Source organism: Rissa tridactyla, chromosome 4 (genome assembly GCF_028500815.1).
Source record: "Rissa tridactyla isolate bRisTri1 chromosome 4, bRisTri1.patW.cur.20221130, whole genome shotgun sequence".
Taxonomy (NCBI): Eukaryota; Metazoa; Chordata; class Aves; order Charadriiformes; family Laridae; genus Rissa; species Rissa tridactyla.
The window spans coordinates 16,724,116-16,742,989 of NC_071469.1; the positions used below are offsets into that span (position 1 = coordinate 16,724,116).

At 45.3% G+C, this 18,874-nt stretch overlaps 2 protein-coding genes across 6 annotated transcripts in view; both read right to left on the bottom strand.

The window, feature by feature from the left end:
* SAAL1 (serum amyloid A like 1) overlaps nucleotides 1–18,874 on the bottom strand; it is a 106,215-nt gene that overhangs the window by 2,761 nt on the left and 84,580 nt on the right. Inside the window, exons 2-11 of one of the 5 annotated variants that reach the window (XM_054198347.1) lie at nucleotides 10,560–10,709; nucleotides 10,187–10,300; nucleotides 7,613–7,696; nucleotides 4,986–5,065; nucleotides 3,493–3,552; nucleotides 3,092–3,207; nucleotides 1,804–2,020; nucleotides 1,444–1,526; nucleotides 1,111–1,299; nucleotides 112–308 (exon numbers count right to left, since the gene is read on the bottom strand). In XM_054198347.1, the coding sequence (XP_054054322.1) occupies nucleotides 112–308; nucleotides 1,111–1,299; nucleotides 1,444–1,526; nucleotides 1,804–2,020; nucleotides 3,092–3,207; nucleotides 3,493–3,552; nucleotides 4,986–5,065; nucleotides 7,613–7,696; nucleotides 10,187–10,300; nucleotides 10,560–10,676 (1,257 nt within the window). In that variant the 5' untranslated portion in view covers nucleotides 10,677–10,709. Of the gene's footprint in view, nucleotides 1–111; nucleotides 309–1,110; nucleotides 1,300–1,443; nucleotides 1,527–1,803; nucleotides 2,021–3,091; nucleotides 3,208–3,492; nucleotides 3,553–4,985; nucleotides 5,066–5,423; nucleotides 5,500–6,834; nucleotides 6,915–7,612; nucleotides 7,697–10,186; nucleotides 10,301–10,559; nucleotides 10,742–18,874 lie in introns of those variants that run through there. The other 4 variants (XM_054198345.1, XM_054198348.1, XM_054198349.1 and 1 more) reach the window with 4 other exon arrangements.
* Nucleotides 11,057–13,039, bottom strand: LOC128908350 (serum amyloid A protein-like). The gene is made up of 4 exons (XM_054198357.1): nucleotides 12,903–13,039; nucleotides 12,442–12,559; nucleotides 11,978–12,116; nucleotides 11,057–11,275 (listed from the first exon to the last, which is right to left on the bottom strand). Exons 2-4 carry the CDS (start codon nucleotides 12,530–12,532, stop codon nucleotides 11,134–11,136), a joined length of 372 nt encoding a protein of 123 aa, XP_054054332.1. The 5' UTR covers nucleotides 12,533–12,559; nucleotides 12,903–13,039; the 3' UTR covers nucleotides 11,057–11,133.

Genomic DNA, 18,874 nt, shown 5'->3' on the forward strand with positions numbered 1-18,874 from the left:
GAATTTCCAGTATGTAGCTTCACTTGCCCAGAAAATCACCCACATTAACAGTAACGTCTTTTTTCTTACCTACCCTGCAGAAATCCCTCTTAGAATTTCATTTATTCTTACCTTGGTCAGTTCTTGAAGCATATTGGAAAGTAATTCACAGCAAATATCCTTCAAAATTTTTAAATGGAAATCCTCCTCATTTAGATCAGCCCTTCCAGTCTCTTGTTGCTCAGACTCCTTTGAGTTATCAACAGATCTCTTCCCATAGCCCTCCATGTATTGTAAGATACGAATCAAGCTCCCAATCAGAGGCATATCTAATACAAAGTAAGAAGAAAATGGAAGTTTAACACTGAAAATTTTCCCCCAATCTTTTCAAGGCATTATAATTTTGAAACACACTGCAAGATTTTATACAAAAGCTATAATAGGAATGTATATTCTGACGGTGTTGTGTTTTATCAAAGACTGTTTTAAAGAACCAAGTGGAAACGTAGCAGAAAACCCAAACCATGTTATCTGCAAGCTAACCTGTATCTACAAAAAATACATGCCAGTAGTAAGGAACATGAGAAGGAAAATGTCTCTAGTAGCAACTCAGAGAGGCTAGTATGTTAAATTTGCATCCAGATAATTCTATCTGATAAACCAAACACAACATCTTTCTGCTGTAGATGACCCTGACTCACATTCCCAAGAAAAGGCTTTTAATTCTAAAGACTTGTCAATGGGTTGAGAAGTAACAAGTGATAAAGATGGATTTAAGTAAGTGCAGAATCTCCCTCTACTAAAAAAAATTACTATCAAGACATCATATTTTAGGAAAGTTGAATTCTGCAATTTTCATTAATTTACCCCATGGGAAAGACTGAACAGAATCCCCAGATTCTATTACTGTAACTCTTCAGAGATATCCAGTAACTGAACTTTGAGCTAGCTGTGATTTTGAGTCACCAGTAAAAAGCCTTACTGTATTCAAACATGTAAGTGAATTCTGTGTTCTGAACTGATCTCTAGTAAGCAGTAATAAATTAACCACGTTTCACCCCACATACATGAATTCAATTGTGAAAATAACTTAAAAAAAAAAAAAAAAACCAGAAAAAAAGCAAGACTTGCTTTTCCTCATCTTGGTGGATTCTTGTTCTGTCTGCGAAGCAAACATAGCAGACAGCACAGACAAAATAGAGGCCAATACAGTCTTCTGCTCCTGCACAACGATCGGTGGATCATCTGGCTGGCAAAGTTCGTGGCAAACAAGGTCATAAAGCAAACTCCAAGTCTCTTTTCCCCCATCAGGAGCCTGCACTTGAGAAAGAAAGAAAGAGAACCCACCAACCCATCAAATTTAATCTAGGTACGCGAATTATTTCTCTCCCCATTAAATATCTGATGATCTAGAAGTTACTGCTATTCTTGATCCTATCATATGTAGCAATTCAAGTGTCTTACCAATAGCCTGAATACCCTCATCCACTGTGGTCAGGAGCTGCAAAATATGCATATAAACATCGAGTCCTTCCGGATTATCTGACCTACACAGAACAAACGAAAAACAAAGACAAACTAAAGATCTGATTACTGAGTTTATGTTCTCTGTGTTTTGGACACACAGAAGACTATGAGCAATCAATGCCATTCCCTTTGCTAACAAACTAGTTGACTCATTTCAAATGGTAAATACAAGGAAATGTATTCTAGTGATCTGTCAAGCTATGCAGCTCCCACTGAAATCAAGATGTTCAGACACAGGCCTTAACAAGGTTGTAAGAAGTCTCCCCAGCCATGAAACCGAAAAGAAATCCCACATACCGGACTTGTTTGGCTGCTTCAAGTATACAAGGCACAATCTTAAAATCTGGAAGTTCTTCGGGGGAATCATCTACAGATGGTCCCACAGATCGACAAGTGCCATTTTTAATCCAGTTTAACATTAGTTCTTCATCTAGATCAAAGAGTTTGTCCACCACTTCACCCACTTTTACCAGCAATTCCACTACACAAACAGAATGCAGAAATTTCAACAAAACTAAAAACAAAGAGCAAAAATTAGCTCACAAAATGCACATTTATAAAAGCATTCAGAGTAAATTCAGTGCTGAAATATATTAGTTTCGTTCATGACCTACTAATGGTCACTATATTTATTTCCTTTTTGTGGCACAGACCAGCAGAAGAGTTGGATAAGTAGGGACTGTTGTTGGAAAGCCCACAGACACCTTCTACCTTACCATGCCATTTATACAACAGGAACTTTATTCTGCAAAGAGACTTCAGGCTCCTGAAGAGTCATAACTTCAGCTTCCGAAGTAAGATTTTCCATGATTTGTCCCTAATTATGCAGTTTTCTGCTAACCTTACACCTGCCAATCTGCATTTTACTTAAGTAGATCTGCGATTTGAATTGGACAAAGCAGGATTTCTCAGCACTCTCATAAAAAAAAAAAACAAACCACAACCAAACTGAAAAAGCTAAATCATTAGGATTCCTAGACAAATGATAACCGCTGTTACAATTCAGTTGGATGTGAAAAATAAATGCTATTAAAAGTATTTCCATTATTAGGTCCTTGGTGTGGTTTTTGCTACATTAGGGGCAAGAGAGATTTTTGCACCGCTGACTGCATACCCGAAGTCTGTGCAGTATTATGCTGCCGTTCAGAGTAACTGAATCCTTCCTCCAGTTCATGTTCCTCAATTATGGTAGTTTTAAAAATGGAAAATACATATCTGATTTGAAAAAAAAAATTAAATGAGTTCTTATTTCAAGGCTCAAAAATTACATATGTATGTCCCATAAGGACTATGTCCTTTCCTTTACTGTGACAAATAACAATTTCTTCAATTAGACTTATTTTTATTCCCCCATAGAGTTTTCTTCTTCATCTATGGGTGTTTGTCTGGTTGGTTTTACATGTATTTATAAACCTGCAAAGGCAGGACAAGTTTATTTTGGTGTCCTTTAAATTCATGAGATTTACATTATTTTAAAGAAATTCTGTACTTCCAATTGAAAATATTTGTCATTGAAACTGCATACTTCAGTTCTTATTTTTTTCTGCAAACACACACTGATTCCCAATTTGTTTTGGCAACTTACCATTTGTAGAGCTGGACATGATAAAGCAAACACAGTCATACACGGAAGGGTTTTCTCGGATTCTCTCAACCCAGACATTGGCCACCTCTGGCTGGGAGAGGCAAGTTAACAACAACCTAGACAAGAATTGCTCATTTAACACATCAGAAGCCAATTCACTGATTTTAGCTCTACAAGCATAAATAATTTTAGCTCTACAAGTCTAAATCCAAACCAATGAGAACGATGTGACAGAAACAGGAACCCAGCTCACAGCAAATCAATTCCAGTACAATGTGGAAATGACAAAAAAATAGGATGAGGGGATAATAAAATAATGAGCCCACTTATCAATTTTCTTCCCAGGCATCAGAACATAGCAGAACTACACTAATGATGCGTTAATTTCTGAAATGTCCTACCTGCTGGTTTCCAGAAGAGTTGGAGAGTCTGAATCACACAAACGTTGCAATAACACTTGGCTTTAAGGAGAAAATGCAAGATTAGATTAGTAAATCATAGAATCATAGAATGGTTTGGGTTGGAAGGGATCTTTAAAGATCATCTAGTCCAGCCCTCCCCCGCTGCAGTGAACAGGGATGTCTTCAACTAGATCAGGTTGCTCAAAGCCCTATCCAACCTGACTTTGAATGCTTCCAGGGACGGGGCATCTACCACCTCTCTGGGCAACCTGTTCCAGTGTTTCACCACCCTTATTGTAAAAAATTTCTTCCTTATATCTCACCTGCATCTACCCTCTTTTAGTTTAAAACCATTAACCCTGTCCTATCGCTACATACCCTACTAAAAAGTTTGTCCCCATCTTTCTTATAAGGCCCCTTTAAGTACTGAAAAGCCACAATAAGGTCTCCCTGAAGCCTTGTCTTCTCTTGGCTGAACAACTCCAACTCTCTCAGCCTGTCCTCATAGGAGAGGTGCATCAGCTGTCTGATCATTTTTGCAGCCCTCCCCTGGACTTGCTCCAACAGATCCATGTCCTTCTTATGTTGGGGGCTCCAGAGCTGGACATAGTACTCCAGGTGGGCTCTCACCAGAGCAGAGTAGAGGTGCAGAATCACCTCCCTTGACCTGCTGGCCACACTTCTTCTGACGCAGCCCAGCATATGGTTGGCCTTCTGGGCTGCGAGTGCACATTGCCAGCTCATGTCCAGTTTTTCATCCACTAGCATCCCCAAGTCCTTTTCAGCAGGGCTGCTCTCAATCCCTTCATCCCCCAGCCTGTATTGATACTGGGGGTTGCCCCAACACAGGTGCAGCACCCTGCACTTGGCCTTGTTGAACCTCATGAGGTTCACACGTGCCCACTTCTTGAGCTTGTCCAGGTCCCTTGGGATGGCATCCCGTCCCTTAGGCATGTCAACCGCACCACTCAGCTTGAAGTCACCTGCGAACTTGTTGAGGGTGCACTTGATCCCCCTGTCTACGTTGTTGATGAAGATATTAAACAGTACTGGTCCCAATATGGACCCCTGAGGGACACGACTTGTCACCAACCTCCATCTGGACATTGAGCCATTGACCACTACCCTCTGGGTACCATCATCCAACCAATTCCTCACCCACTAAACAGTCCGCCTATCAAACCCACATCTCTCTCATATTCAGAGAGGGGGTCCTCTGAATCTCATGACTTAACAGGAAGGTCTCCCTGACAGTTTTGTCTGACCCTGTCCTCTATGCAGTAAATAACCAAGTGTACCTTGCCATCCAATCTTGTTGAACCAGTTGCTTTTACTAACAAACTTTGTTAAATCACTGTTTAATATCAGTAAATATATCACTGCTTCTCTCTTACAATTGACATGCATCACTGCATCCATGACAAACGTGTATGTCATGATCACAAATCCAGAAAAGCAGTACTTATGCCTGTATAAAGCACATATACACTTACCCAAGATTCTCATCTTTACTAATGGACATGCATATGTCTTGGAAACAGGCCATATTTCCTAATATTCCCACACAGATTTCCTGAAAAGTCGAAACAGAGTATAATGAAGCAACTGCAACATATTTCACAATTTTATTTCCACAGCCATAAGATAAAAGTAAGAAAGGTTCAAAGATGTTTTCCAGTTTGATTTCCAAGTTCTTACAACCCACCAATTTCAAGACAGATATACAGACCTTTTTCTACAGGATGCTATGAGACTAGCCTAAAATATACTCATGACAGGTACTACTCAAGTATTTCAGTGTTGAGGTGTTCCATAAAAGCAAATACATCTTGAAATCAACTTTGCTTGCATATTCTATGTATACTGTTTTGAAGCTAATCTGGAATACCTACTCTTAAAGCAATAAAGAGTCCTAAGAACAAAAATATCACCATGTAAGTGCAATCCTCACAGATATTCACTTCCTCCCAAAAGAAAGGGGTCTTAATAAAAGCTTCCAGTAAAGCCCTAAAAAAAAGTAAAGTAATAATTTTCTGATTGCAGAGATTTAAAAAAAAAAAAAAAAACAACACACAAAAAAAACCAAAAGCAGTGCATCCCATTAGGATATTCATGCCTTGACAGTCATTAAAAGAATGCACGCTCCTATAAAGGGGACTGTGAGAGCTCTGAAACACCTGCGGGTGACTGGTGCTAACACAGAATGTCTTGGGAATCTCTCACTTTCAGCAACTTGAAGTTGGAAATCAACCCTCGCCACTCAAGGTTAACTTTTTTATTAACATCCTATTACCTCTGCTAAATTACAGCTGCCTCTGTGGCTCTAGCAGCCACTACTTCAAGAAAGTCGCCATGACAACCGATTTGCACTGACTTCCAAATTTTGGTTGTACTTTCAAAAGACAAAGTACTGAACTTTCAAAACCTTATGTGTCTCTAGTCATCTCCTGAAGTAAAGCTTCCGATAACTGCAGAGAAGTGGGAGTTATACCAACACTGAATACCTTTCAAAACCCTGTCTTGAGTCCTAAATGCCAGTGCACTGTGTAATACAAGCTCCAAAACAATATCAAAACAAAAGGGGAAGAAAAAAAATGCATTAAGTACTGGTGCCTAACAGTTCCCAACCACTAACGTTACTTTTATAGGTCTAACTAAACAAATTCATGACCATTTCTGTTCAATAGCCATGAAACAAGTAATCAGAAAAGAAAGCCAATTGTACTGGGTTTGCATGGCAAGGTTTGGTAGCCGGGGGGCTGCAGAGATAGCTTCTGTGAAAAGATGACAGAAGTTTCCCCGTGTCCAAAAGAGCCAATGCCAGATGGCTTCCGAGGCAGCCTCACCATAGGCCAAAATCAAGCCAATCAGCAATGGTGGTAGTGCCTCTGTGATAACATATTTAAGAAGAGGGGAAAAAACCGCTGTGCAACATCAGCTGGAAGAGAGGAGTGAGAATATATGAGAGTAACAACTCTGCAGACACCAAGATCCCTGAAGAAGGAGGGGGAGGAGGTGCTCCAGGCACAGGAGGAAAGATTCCCCCACAGCCCATGGTAAAGACCATGATGAGGCAGGCTGTCCCCCTGCAGACATATCTGCACCCACAGCCTGTGGAGAACCCCATGCCAGAGCAGGTGGATGTGCCTGAAGGAGGTTGTGACCCCGAGGGAAGTCCGCATCGGTGCAGGCTCCTGGCAGGACCTGTGGCCCCGTGGAGAGAGGAGCCCACACTCAAGCAGGTTTTCTGGCAGGACCTGTGACCTTGCAGGGGACCCACGCTGGAGCAGCCTTGCTGCTGAAGGACTGCACCTCATGGAAGGGACCCACACTGGAGCACACCTTGAAGAACTGCAGCCCGTGGGAAGGACCCATGTTAGAGAAGTTTGTGAAGGACTGTCTCCCATGGGAGGGACCCCACACTGGAGCAGGAGAAGAGTGTGAGAAGGAAGGAGCAGCAGAGGCAACGTGTGATGAACTGACCACAACCCTCATTCCCCATCCCCCTGTGCCACTCAGAGGGAGGAGGTAGAGAACTTAGGAGTAGAGTTAAACCTGGGAAGAAGGGAGGGGTTGGAGGAAGGTGTTTTAAGATTTAGTTTTTACTTGTCATTATGCTACTCTGACTTGATTGGTAATAAATTAAACTAATTTCCCCAAGTAAAGTCTGTTTTGCTCATGACAGTAACTGGTGAATGATCTCTCCCTGTCCCTATCTCGACCCATGAGCCTTTTGTTGTATTTTCTCTCCCCTGTCCAGTTGAGGAAGGGGAGTAACAGAGTGCCTTTGGTGGGCACCTGACATCCAGACAAGGCCAACCCACCACAGCCAGACTTTACTGTTTTTTTTATAGCAAGCCTTAAAACTAGGTTCGGTAAACTTAGTCCTTCATCAATAATGACATATACCAACTTCAGCATCCCTGAAATACTTACTGATTAGACCACGTTAAAAACTCTGCAAAAAGGCATTTTAAAATTTTGTTTTGTATTTTCTTCTCATCCCCCTAACCTATGCAAACATGCAACAGGAGGAGGAGGGAGGTATATGCAAATGCACGTACAGAGCTATCTACTATTTCTGTTAATATGGGATGGTTTTTTGACAGCCCATACTTACAGTGAGGCGAGGGCATTTTGACTTGGCAAAAACTCCCATGAATATATCAGGGGCATTGAACTCCTGGAGAAATAAAGCAACATCCTGTGGAGAAAGTGAACAGAGAAGTAAATGGAATTCTACAATTTCCAAACACAAAATCACACCTTTTCTCACAGCACAAGGACTGGACCAAAGAGATGTCAAACTCACTACAACAGAACAGTTATTTCCCAACAGTCAATACCAATAATCCTTGCTTTTCAATGAGAGAAGATCAGCAAGCCCCTATGGTGATTCAGGATGCCAGTGATTTGCTATACAATGAGCCAAAAAGTCACATTTAGTTTCTTTTGCTCTCTATCTCAACAGAAGGTGAGAGGTGCCAAATCAGAATTCAGCAAATACCAAATACAAGGCAAAGGATTACCATTAGCACTTGATCAGAGCATACAAAAGAGTAAACTTCCTCCTCATATTACCACATTAAACCACAAGATTAGTCCTCTATTTGGGTGTAAAGGACTCATCTTCTGTGTTTATTTAAAATATCTAACAAAGAACCAGGAAATGATAATTAAAAAAAAGCCCCTCTTCCTTGAGAATTTTTTCCAGCATTTAAGCATGTCGAGAAAAACACCAAAAGGTCATGTTAGATTTCCACTGTGAGTCTGTAGCTAAAGTTTAAAAGATGGTTTATCTATCAGAGAAAACTCTGCTTACTACCAGGATGCCTTACAATTGCTAGAGGAAAACACGCCTATTTAGAGAGAGCATCAATATTATGCCTGTAATCAAACTGCTGAAGATACAAGCTATGCACCTGAGTTAATTTCAGCTACAGCTAAAGTACTGTCTTATAATAACTCCAAGCTTTGGTCAAACTCCTGCACACAATACAGAAAATCAACAGGTATGAATATGGTGGCCTTCTATGAGAAGGTCACAACATCAACAGACAAGGGGAGAGCAACTGATGTCATTTACCTGGGCCTGACAAAGCCTTTGACACTGTCCCACATGACATCCTAGTCTCCAAGCTGATAAAATATGGGTTTGATGGACTGACAATTCAGTGGATAAAAGAACTGGCTTGACGGCCGCACCCAAAGAGTGGCTGTCAATGGGTCCAAGTGGAGGCCAGTGACAAGTGGAGTCCCTCAAGGATCAGTACCGGGACCGGTCTTGTTTAACATCTTCGTCAGCGACGTGGACAGTGGCATAGCGTGCACCCTCAGCAAGTTTGCCAATGCCACCAAGCTCTGTGGGGTGGGTGACACACCGGAGGGAAGGGATGCCAACCAGAGGGACACTGAGAGGCTGGAGAGGTGGGCCCATGCCAACCTCATGAAGTTCAACAAGACCAGGTGCAAGGTCCTCCATCTGGGTTGGGGCAATCCCAAGCACCAATATAGGCTGGGCAGTGACTGACTTGAGAGCAGCCCTGAAGACAAGGACTTGGGGGTGCTGGTAGACAAGAGGCTCAACATGAGCCGTCAGTGTGCACTAGCAGCCCAGAAAGCCAATTGTATCCTGGGCTGCATCAGAAGTGTGGCCAGCAGGTCGAGGGAGGCGATTCTCCCCCTCTACTCCACTCTCGTGAGACCCCACCTGGAGTACTGCGTCCAATTCTGGAACCCCTAGTACAAGAAAGATATGGACGTGCTGGAACATGTCCAGAGAAGGACCACAAGGATGATCAGAGGGCTGGGGCACCTCTCCTATGAGGACAGACTGAGAGAGTCGGGGTTGTTCAGTCTGGAGAAAAGAAGGCTCTGAGGAGACCTTAGAGTGGCCTACCAGTGTCTTAAGGGGGCCTACAAGAAAGCTGGTGAGGGACTTTTTAGGATGTCGGCTAATGGTAGGACTAGAGGGAATGGATTAAAACTAGAAATGGGTCGATTCAGACTGGACGTTAGGAAGAAGTTCTTCACCATGAGGGTGGTGAGACACTGGAACAGGTTGCCCAGAGAGGTGGTGGAAGCCCCATCCCTGGAAGATTTTAAGGCCAGGCTGGACGGGGCTCTGAGCAACCTGATCTAGTGGGAGGTGTCCCTGCCCATGGCAGGGGGGTTGGAACTAGGTGATCTTTAGGGTCCCTTCCAACCCTAACAATTCTATGATTCTATGGCCTCATTTATGCCAGCCAACCCTAAGCAACAGCACCACACAATCCATCAGACACCTGGGGAAAGGTCTGGCAGCCCACTTTGTGTCTTTAACATTTACACACAGCTCTGCTTTATATCCTCAAACAGCAGCACAGCGCTCAGGAGCCAGGATGCAACAGAGGGCCTGCTTTCACAAACTACTGCTGGGCCTAAGAGTACACAAAGTACTTGCTCATCTTGAAAAGCAGCCTTCGTGATGCCAATTCACCACACCTGCTCTGCCTAATGACTCACAGGACACCATCAGAGAAACCAGAGAATAAGCAATACCGTCAAAATCAGAAAGCTGACCGAGCCCGTTTAACTCTGTGTCTTCTCCCACTGCCAGGATTTTGACCGAACACGCTCAGCAACAGAGACAAGGCAGAAGCTGCCCAGAGCTGTGAACCACCCTCGATGTCTGACTGCCACGCATCGCTCCTACCTCATCCATCGACATGTCCCACACTTTGCAGATGTCGTTCTCCATCTCTTCATCCAGCTCTGTCTGGATTCCCTCGGGGCTCACGGTGGGCTCCGTCTTCTCGGGGCTAATGACCTGAGAGAAAACCGGGGGTGGAGGGGGGGGGAGGAAGGGCACACGGGAGTACGTGAGCTACGACCGAGAAACGCCATGAAACGCTAACAACGACCTATCGCTTCACTCATAGTTTAAAAACCTCCACACAAAATTAGGAAACCGGTGTGTCGCGTGTCCCCCCCGCCGCTAACGGCCGCACCGCACCCGCCAGGCGCTGACCGTTACCGGGCCCGCCGGCCCCTCCCCTCACGGCCTCCCCGCTCCCCCAGGCCCGCACCTCGATGAGGCGGGTGAGGATGCTGAACAGCCAGTGCTTGCTGTACACCGTGTTCCCCACCGCGTCACCGCCGCCCTCCTCCGCCTCGCTGGAGGGCGGCGAGGGGTTACGATCCATGGCGGCCCGCCACCACCGCCGCCGCCGCCGCCGCTTCAACCGCGCCGGCGCCAACGAGGCGACGGCCAGAGCGGCTCCCGTGCGCCGCCCCACAGCGCCCCCTGCCGGGGCGGGGCGCCGGGAGGCCAGCGCAGGTCGCGCCGGGTCCGTAACGGCGGTCTGCGATCGCCACCACCCCCTCCGCGGAAAGCAACCCCCGGGCTACCGGGGCAACCGAGGGGCCAGCGGAGACCCGAGCCCCTTGGCAGAGCCGGTGGCTCCCGTGATGCCCTGAGACCGCCCCGCGGGGACGCGCGGAGGGAGCGCTCCCCCGCAAGGCAGCGCGGAGGCTTCAGACCCCGGCCCCAGCAGGAAAAAAGACAGCGGCGAGCGGGAGCGGTTTTCGGGAGTATTTCTTTATTCGGATGCACAGAGGAGGCGTAACAGAGCGACAGAGGAGGCCTCCGCGGGGTCAGCGTCAGTATTGGCTGGGGAGGCCGGCGGGCCTGTAGCGGTTGGGGTCCCCGCCGCTTCTGCCCCACTCGTTCGCCTCTTGGTCGGCCCGCGTGTCCTCGGCTCCCCGGCCGCTGAAGTCGCTTTGCCATCGCTCCCGGGCGTCGCTAGCGGGGAGAAAAAAGGCCTCCTGAACCAACCAGCGTTTAACTCTACGCTGTGTTGGTTTCCTCACTCATGTAAAACTAGCTTTTTCACCAGACTGCTCAAAGGGAGGTGCATGTATTCAGTCCCTGTCTGACAACCACAGTGGAATCCAGAACACAGTGGAACCCATAATTTTGTCAGGAAACAAACCAGCAAGGAAGGAGAGTTCCCTACCAGGAAGATAATTCTTATAGGAAGAAATTCTTACAGTTCCTTACAGGAAGAAATTCTTTACTATGAGGGTGGTGAGACACTGGAACAGGTTGCCTAGGGAAGTTTTGGATGCCCCATCCCTAGAAGTGTTCAAGGCCAGGTTTGGGTGGGTCTTTGAGCAACTTGGTCTAGTGGAAGGTGTCCATGGGCAGGGAGCTGGAACTGGATGATCTTTAGGGTCCCTTCCAACCCAAACCGTTCTATGATTCTGTCACCAGAAATGCAAAGGTAAGGAATCTGCCTTCTTGGGAGGACATGAAGAAAGGCTCTGGCTCATGTGGGAGGAGAGGCGCCATTGCTATAGAGACAGGCTGTTCAGACATTAACTGCTTCCCCTCAACTGTTGTCCTAGGTCAGAAGCTGAGTACAAGTCAAAAAGGACTTCACTCTAACTGGACTGCTTGGATCCCTAGTAACTCCCTGTTAACAAGCCATATATGCTCCATTACCTCAGCACTTTAGCTGCCCAAACACCGCCAGGTCCTCTTTGGGCAGCGTCGTAATTCCCGCGAGCATGGAAATACTTGTCAGCACCTATATAATTTGCCTCGCGCATGTCCCTGTATGCTCTTATCATATCCCATGCCCCTGAAGAAAGCAGAGAAACAGAGTTGATGATGAGTTTAAAGAGTCATCCCAGAAACAGTTAAGTACCATTTTAGCCAGGAGCTGAATAGCCCAAGGAGCAGTAACACAGAGAGGCACTTCTCCATATCGGCCTTTGCATGGCAGTGTGCCCATGGAAAGGGCCTGCACGGGCTGATCAAGGCCCTCTTCCTGCAGCAGAAACCAGCGCGGTCCCTCGTGTGGAGCTGCAGACCTCCCAGCTCCGAGGACCGTGTCCATTGACTGCTGCTAACCTGTGCTCGGGGAGGGGTTCCTGGGAGAAAGGCCCGTGGTAACAGCAGCTTACCTCCCATCGCATCCCAGGCAAATCGTATTGGTGACATGTCAGCACTTGCACATAGAAGAGAGAGCAACACAAGGTAGACAAAGAGCTTCATGGTTCCTAGCCCAAGCCTGACACGGAGCTGTGAGACAACCAGAGAGATGAGCAGTTCTGGAGCACCTTTGAGACACTGCTGTCAGAGCATCCATCACACCCCCAGCTGTGCCCGGGCAGCTACCCCAGCACTGGTGACTGGCCCAGGAACCTGCTTCTCCCCCCACAAGGACTGATGCGCTTCGTGTGACCACAAGCTCAGCTAAGGACTCTGCGACGGAGGCAGATGGACATGAGAAACTTGCATTTTAGCATTCCCTGCTGCTCCTATCACGAGTACAGAGAAGCCCCACATGCTAACACATTAGTCCTGTTCCCAAATTCCAGCTGAAAACACTGCATATAGCTCACAAATTCAGAATATCACTCACCAGTGCAGAAAGGCAAAGCCACAGGAGATGGAGCTTGTCCTGTGTGCTCTCAGACTGAGACGGTATTTATAAGCAATTCAAACCCCTTAGGAGAGGAAACTGGAAAGGATACCTATGGCCGGGAATTCCCCCCCCCCTCCACTTCCAACACAGAAATCATTACGGTAACCCTGTCCTTGTCCTTACTGAAAGTTCATAGCTCCTCTTACACAATTTTTTAGAAAGTACGTGGTGCTTCTTCAGCTGTCCACAGGACTATTTGCTCCTCATAACAAGCAGCCTGAGGAACTGCCTGGAAGACTGCAGTGTTCTCTGTGCTGGAAGTGTTACAGTTGGCTTAAGGGTGACACTTTTGTTCGGCTGTTGTGCCGGACAGGGCTCGGGGGAGAAGATGCCTGATGGTCTGCACTGTACCTTGAAGCACAAGGCTGGGTCTGTGCCTGCGCACGAGGAACGGTCAGCTGCGCTACCAGAATGGCTGCAGGAACTGCTAAGTGAAATTCCTATGTGTGCTGGGATGACAAGGTGGATCCCAGAGTGGATGGAATGGAAAACGTGAAGTGTCGCTCTTAACTCCATTGCAAAGCAAACCACATACAGCTACATCCCTGCTGATAATGCTTTGCGATAGCGCGCACATGCCACCATAAGGAAGGCCTGAATGGTTCACCCTGCCTTTGCTTGCTCTCACAGGTCCTTCTTGAAGGACTTCCAGCCATCCCGCTGCAACACCAGCTCGGTGGGGCTCAAGCAGGCTGAACTAAGGAGAGGTTTTAATGCAGCAGTAAACATTTTACTTAAGGGGAAGTTCAGATCCATACAGCTGCGAGTCTGCTAGATTTTAAGATTGATATATTTACTGTCAGGCCCTGACTATTGGTATGGTTCACGGTTTAAGCACTCACCGTGCCCTCTCTGCTTAGGAGCCTGCTTGCTTCCCTTAGTTAACAACTGACACAACTGTTTCCCCTGCAGAAAGCTCTGGGTTTGAGCGCGGTTGTGCCGTAGAATGAACGTGCAGAATGTCTCCCCATTGTGCGGTCTCACACATGACTTAACAAGCCTAAGAGAGCTTCTTCACAGCCTCTGCGGAAGAGGTATGTGTAGTTGCCCCATTCACAACTCTGTCACGTCAAACAATTAGCCGCTGGAGCTGAAGGGCAGAGGCACGAGGTAAAAGAGGTGCACGAACAGAGCTAATAAAGTGCTAGCTGCTAACTTCCTTGGGCATCACTGGATTTCAAACAAGAATTTAGCTTAAGGGAAGAAGAGGCATTTTCCAGACAGGCCTGGAGTGGCAGGACAGGTGTTCTCTAGCACATTGTATCTCTACATGGAACAATTTGAGACAAGAATCTAAACCCTAACCCAGTGGACAAGGAAACCTTGCAAAAAGCAGGGGGACAGACATAATTTTGTCCCTTGTCACCTGCGAACTTTATGCTTAATAGTGTAACAGCTCAGTTTCTGCAGAGACTGGAGTGCTGTGTTTTGATGCAACTCACTCTGTTCATGTCCTGTGATAACTTACGCTCTTACAGTATCCATCAGCTCAAGTGCCTTCTCTGCTGGCTGCAAGTAGACCTATCTGTCACCTTTTTGGTTTTGATTAAAAGAAAAAAAAAAAAAAAGACTGGGAAATTATTCCTGTAAATTGGGGTACAGGCTCACTAAGGCATGTGCCATTTTGCCCAGGGACCTAGAACAGAGCATCGCCTTCAAAACTGACTTAAGGAACTTCCCTGCAAGAGCTCAGGCGTTTTTGGACCACAGAAGATATTTCTGAGTCTTCCAATATGGTCTGATTTGTTTCACGTTCTCTCCAAACCAGTTTTTTCTGCAAAGAGCACAAACATGAGGATAAGTGCAAGAAAGCAGGTTCCAGAGGGGACCTTTAGAAGATCTTGGATTGCATCCCCTTGGCTTGTCTCCCACAAGGAGGGCAGCAGTGACGACAATGCTGGAGCTCCCGACAGTAACAGGTAAAGCACCAGCTTTGTTCCAGCAGGGAACAGCTTGACCACTGCTTTCCCGTATCCTCTTGGCCTGCTTTCTGGGTCACAGCCCTCGGCACACAGAAACAAGCCGCAGCCAAAACTGTTGCTTTTGCAACAGAAATTGGAAAGCTGCCTCTGAGCATGCAGAAGGGTTTGAATGGAGTATTTCTTTCTGGCCTAGCACTAAAACACGGGCTGCATGTGCACACTGGGTAAACATAACACATATAGGTACCCCTGGGAGACCGTTTTCTGGGTTCGTACATTCTGCTACAGTTAAGATAAAAAGCAACCTCAAACCCTTTAATACTAAATATCTATAAATGCAAGCCACGTTCTGCAAACATTCCACAATGTAGGCATTTTGCAATCAAAATAAGCCTCAGATTGATAAAGGGGACAAGGTGAATTCCCAGCTCAAGCACAGTAATAGATGCAGTTATTCCTTATTCTGGGAAGTAACAGCACTTTTGTAAGTTTAGACTGGAAATAATTCAGTTCAGGAGTTTCGCCATGGTGCTGTGTGGAATATTTACCGGCATTGGCCTCAAGCTCATAGATGTGTAGAACTACTGCAAACTTGGCCCCTCTTCAAGAAACAGATTGCATATGCAGACAATTATCTTAAATAAAATTGATTTCCCCATAGGTTTTGATGATGATTCTAGCAGTGAAATAATATTTTGAGGCAGGTATGAGGCTTTTATTTTTTTTTTGGGGGGGGGGGAGTGAGGGGGAAGTGACAGGACAGATAATGCAGGGGACAGAGACCACCACCACCGCTTCTATTTAAAGTTGCTTGAGGCAAAGCCCCCTTTATTCATCTCTGCTTTTCAAGGGTCCCCTCCACCAACAGTCAGTCACCAAACCCAAAGATGAGCTGCAGCTCGTCTGCTCCAGCACAGGCTGGCTTAAACTGTCAGTGGTGTAGGCTTAGGTGCCTGCCCAGAGCTGGCAGGGGCTGTAGCTTTAGGATGAGGGCATTGCTTTGTACAACTGTAACTTCTAAACAGCAGACCATGTCGCAGTCCCTTCGTCTTACCCATATGAGATGAAAACACACGTATCAAGAATAGGAAATAGTGATTTTCCAACTCTTCTTCAGAGAGTAAATCCTTACTCTTTATTGATGGCCAATTTAGGTGAAATCATCAACAGAAGCTCACTTTAGACACCAATTTTGAACAAATGCTTCTCATTATGTTAGCTGTATGACCCTTCTGACACAAAATTAAAAAAAAAAAAGAAAAGCTCTGAATGGAAAGTTATGATTTATTCTTAAAAAAACCCAAAAAAGTCCCAACCCTCACTTGAAGTTAACCAAATGTACAAAAACCACACTGAAGTATGAAACTGCTGTGTACACAAAATACACAGAGCAAATAAAGTGGACCCATTACATATAGAAATAAGCCAGGTACGTTCTTGGAAAGCCAGCCAGCTTCCTCTAAGGAGGGCAACACAAGTACTCAGCTAAAGCTGTACTACGTTCACACACTGTATGAAATGGAGTTAGTTAAGCACAACAGCCACTGAGGTAGCAGCATTGCTCATTTGGCAGGGAAGAGAACAGGCACCAGCATCATCTGATTTGTGTAACCTCACCACACGCTGCAGGTGCCTGGCTCCTATTCCAAGTCCTACTGTGAGAGCGTGGGGTGTTTCCCATAGAAAGATCTGTGCTGTTTCCGATATCAAAATCTAAACACCGAAAGATCTTAAGTTTTCTTTTTTAGAAGTAGTTCTGTATTGGCTTTTCCACAAGCAACACAATTAACAGACAAATGCCTGCCACTAATTGTCTCTCTGTAACTTCATTTCCTCTAGTGAAGTAACCAGTCTTCCACAGTAAAGTCTTTTTTGCAATTGAGATTAAATAGTCAGATTGACACCTCTCAAAAGTCTGAAAGTTGTATTACTAAGTCCTATTTGGATGAAAAATAGGACATTATTTTGCAGCACAAGTCCTGTAAGACAACATAAAAAGATGCTTTATAAAGAAATATTTTTCAAGTAATTTCATGATAAAATTTCAGATTTTAATAAAACTTAGTTCCAATTCATGTGTTAAAATTTTGTTTAAATGACATTTGTGAAAATCAAATATTGACCAGATGCCATGGCCTTCTGCTAAAAATGCAAGAGTCTGCCAGTGAAGAGGGCCAAAACTAGAAGCATAAAAAGAAACTTGTTCAAAAATGTAAAAAGTGCAGAAAGAGTACTGGTACAAAGCATAGTTCTGTAAGTGACAAATAAAATCCAAGTGATTTTGTGAGTCTTAGTATTCTAGCAGATATTTAAAAAGACTTCTTTCTTGACAGCATCCATCTAAAAATATTTAAACCTTCGGCTTTTTATTAAAACAACACGTGTGGTCCTTTCACTTTCCAAAATGTCAACATTCATTGTGGAATTTAAAGTTTACCTGGACTTTAGTAAAGCCTTTGACAGACAGTTTCCCACAGCATTCTCCTGGAAAAAATGGCTGCTCATGGCTTGGATGGGCGTACTTTTCACTGGGTGAAAAACTGTCTGGATGGCCAGGCCCAAAGAGTTGTGGCAGATGGAATTACATCCAGTTGGCAGCCAGTCACAAAGGATGTGCCCCAGGGCTCAGTATTGGGGCTGGTTCTGTTCAGTATCTTTATCAATGATCTGTGCACCCTCAGTAATTTTACAGACACCAAGTTGGGTGGGAGCGTTGATCTGCTGGAGGGTAGGATGGCTCTACAGAGGGATCTGGACAGGCTGGATCGATGGGCTGAGACCAATGGTATGAGGTTCAACAAGGCCAAGTGCCGGGTCCCGCACTTGAGTCACAACAACCCCATGCAGCGCTACAGGCTTGGGGCAGAGTGGCTGGAAAACTGCCTGGCAGAAAAGGACCTGGGCATGTTAGTCGACAGCCAGCTGAATATGAGCCAGCAGTGTGTCCAGGTGGCCAAGGCGGCCAACAGCATTGTGGCTTGTATCAGAAATAGTGTGGCCAGCAGGACTAGGGAAGCAATCGTCCCCCTGTACTGGGCACTGGTGAGGCCGCACCTCAGAGACCATGTTTGGTTTTGGGCCCCTGGCTACAAGAAAGACATTGAGGTGCTGGAGTGCATCCAAAGAAGGACAAAAAAAAGCTAGTGAAGGGTCTATCTAGAGCGCAAATCTTATGAAGAGCAGCTGAGGGAACTGGATTGTTTAGCCTGGAGAAGAGGCAGCTGAGGGGAGACCTTATTGCTCTCTACAACTACCTGAAAGGAGGTTGTAGCGAGGCTGGTGTTGGTCTCTTCTCCCAAGTAAGAAGCAACAGGACAAGAGGGAACAGCCTCAAGTTGCACCAGGGGAGACTTCAATTGGACATTAGGGAAAATTTTTACACCAAAAGGGTTACCAAGCATTGGAGCAGGCTGCCCAGGGAAGTGGTTGAGTCACCATCCCTGGAGGTATCTAAAAGACGCATAGATGTGGTGCTTTGTGACATGGTTTAGTGGTGGACTTGGCAGCGTTAGGTTAATGGTTGGACTCGATGATTTTAAGGGTCTTTTCCCGCTTAAATGATTCTATGATTCTAATTCCACTGTCCCGAGGTTTGTTGAAATATCACAACTGATGTTTACAGTCATGTTGCACAAATAGGTAAGAGGAATTTAGAAATGTCACGCTTAAGAGTTTAACAGTGAGTTCATTTAACAAGTTCTTCTGTAGATCACCATTCTTAACCATTAATCCACTCGTGAAAAATATCTCCCTCCCATTTTAAGATTTGGCTCAATTAATGCATTTCAAATGGGCAAGACCAGTCCATATAATTTAAAGGGGGGGGGGGTATCATAAAAAGTACTTCTACAGTAACTTCAAAAAGTCAATGTCATTTACAGGAAAATTAAATAATTACAGGCTTACATATTTGCAAGAAATAGCTTCTCATGTTTGCAAACAAACAAAAAGTTTTATACTCCATAATTTAACATTTAGGGGCTCATA

Bases quoted from the DNA above. Each gene is read 5' to 3' on its own strand.
- LOC128908350 (XM_054198357.1), bottom strand. From the start codon at position 12,532: ATGAAGCTCTTTGTCTACCTTGTGTTGCTCTCTCTTCTATGTGCAAGT. The intron at 12,117-12,441 runs GTAAGCTGCTGT...TGCTTTCTTCAG, and splicing joins TGCCTGGGATGCGATGGGAG to GGGCATGGGATATGATAAGA. The intron at 11,276-11,977 runs GTAATGGAGCAT...TCTCCCCGCTAG, and splicing joins TGGGCAGCTAAAGTGCTGAG to CGACGCCCGGGAGCGATGGC.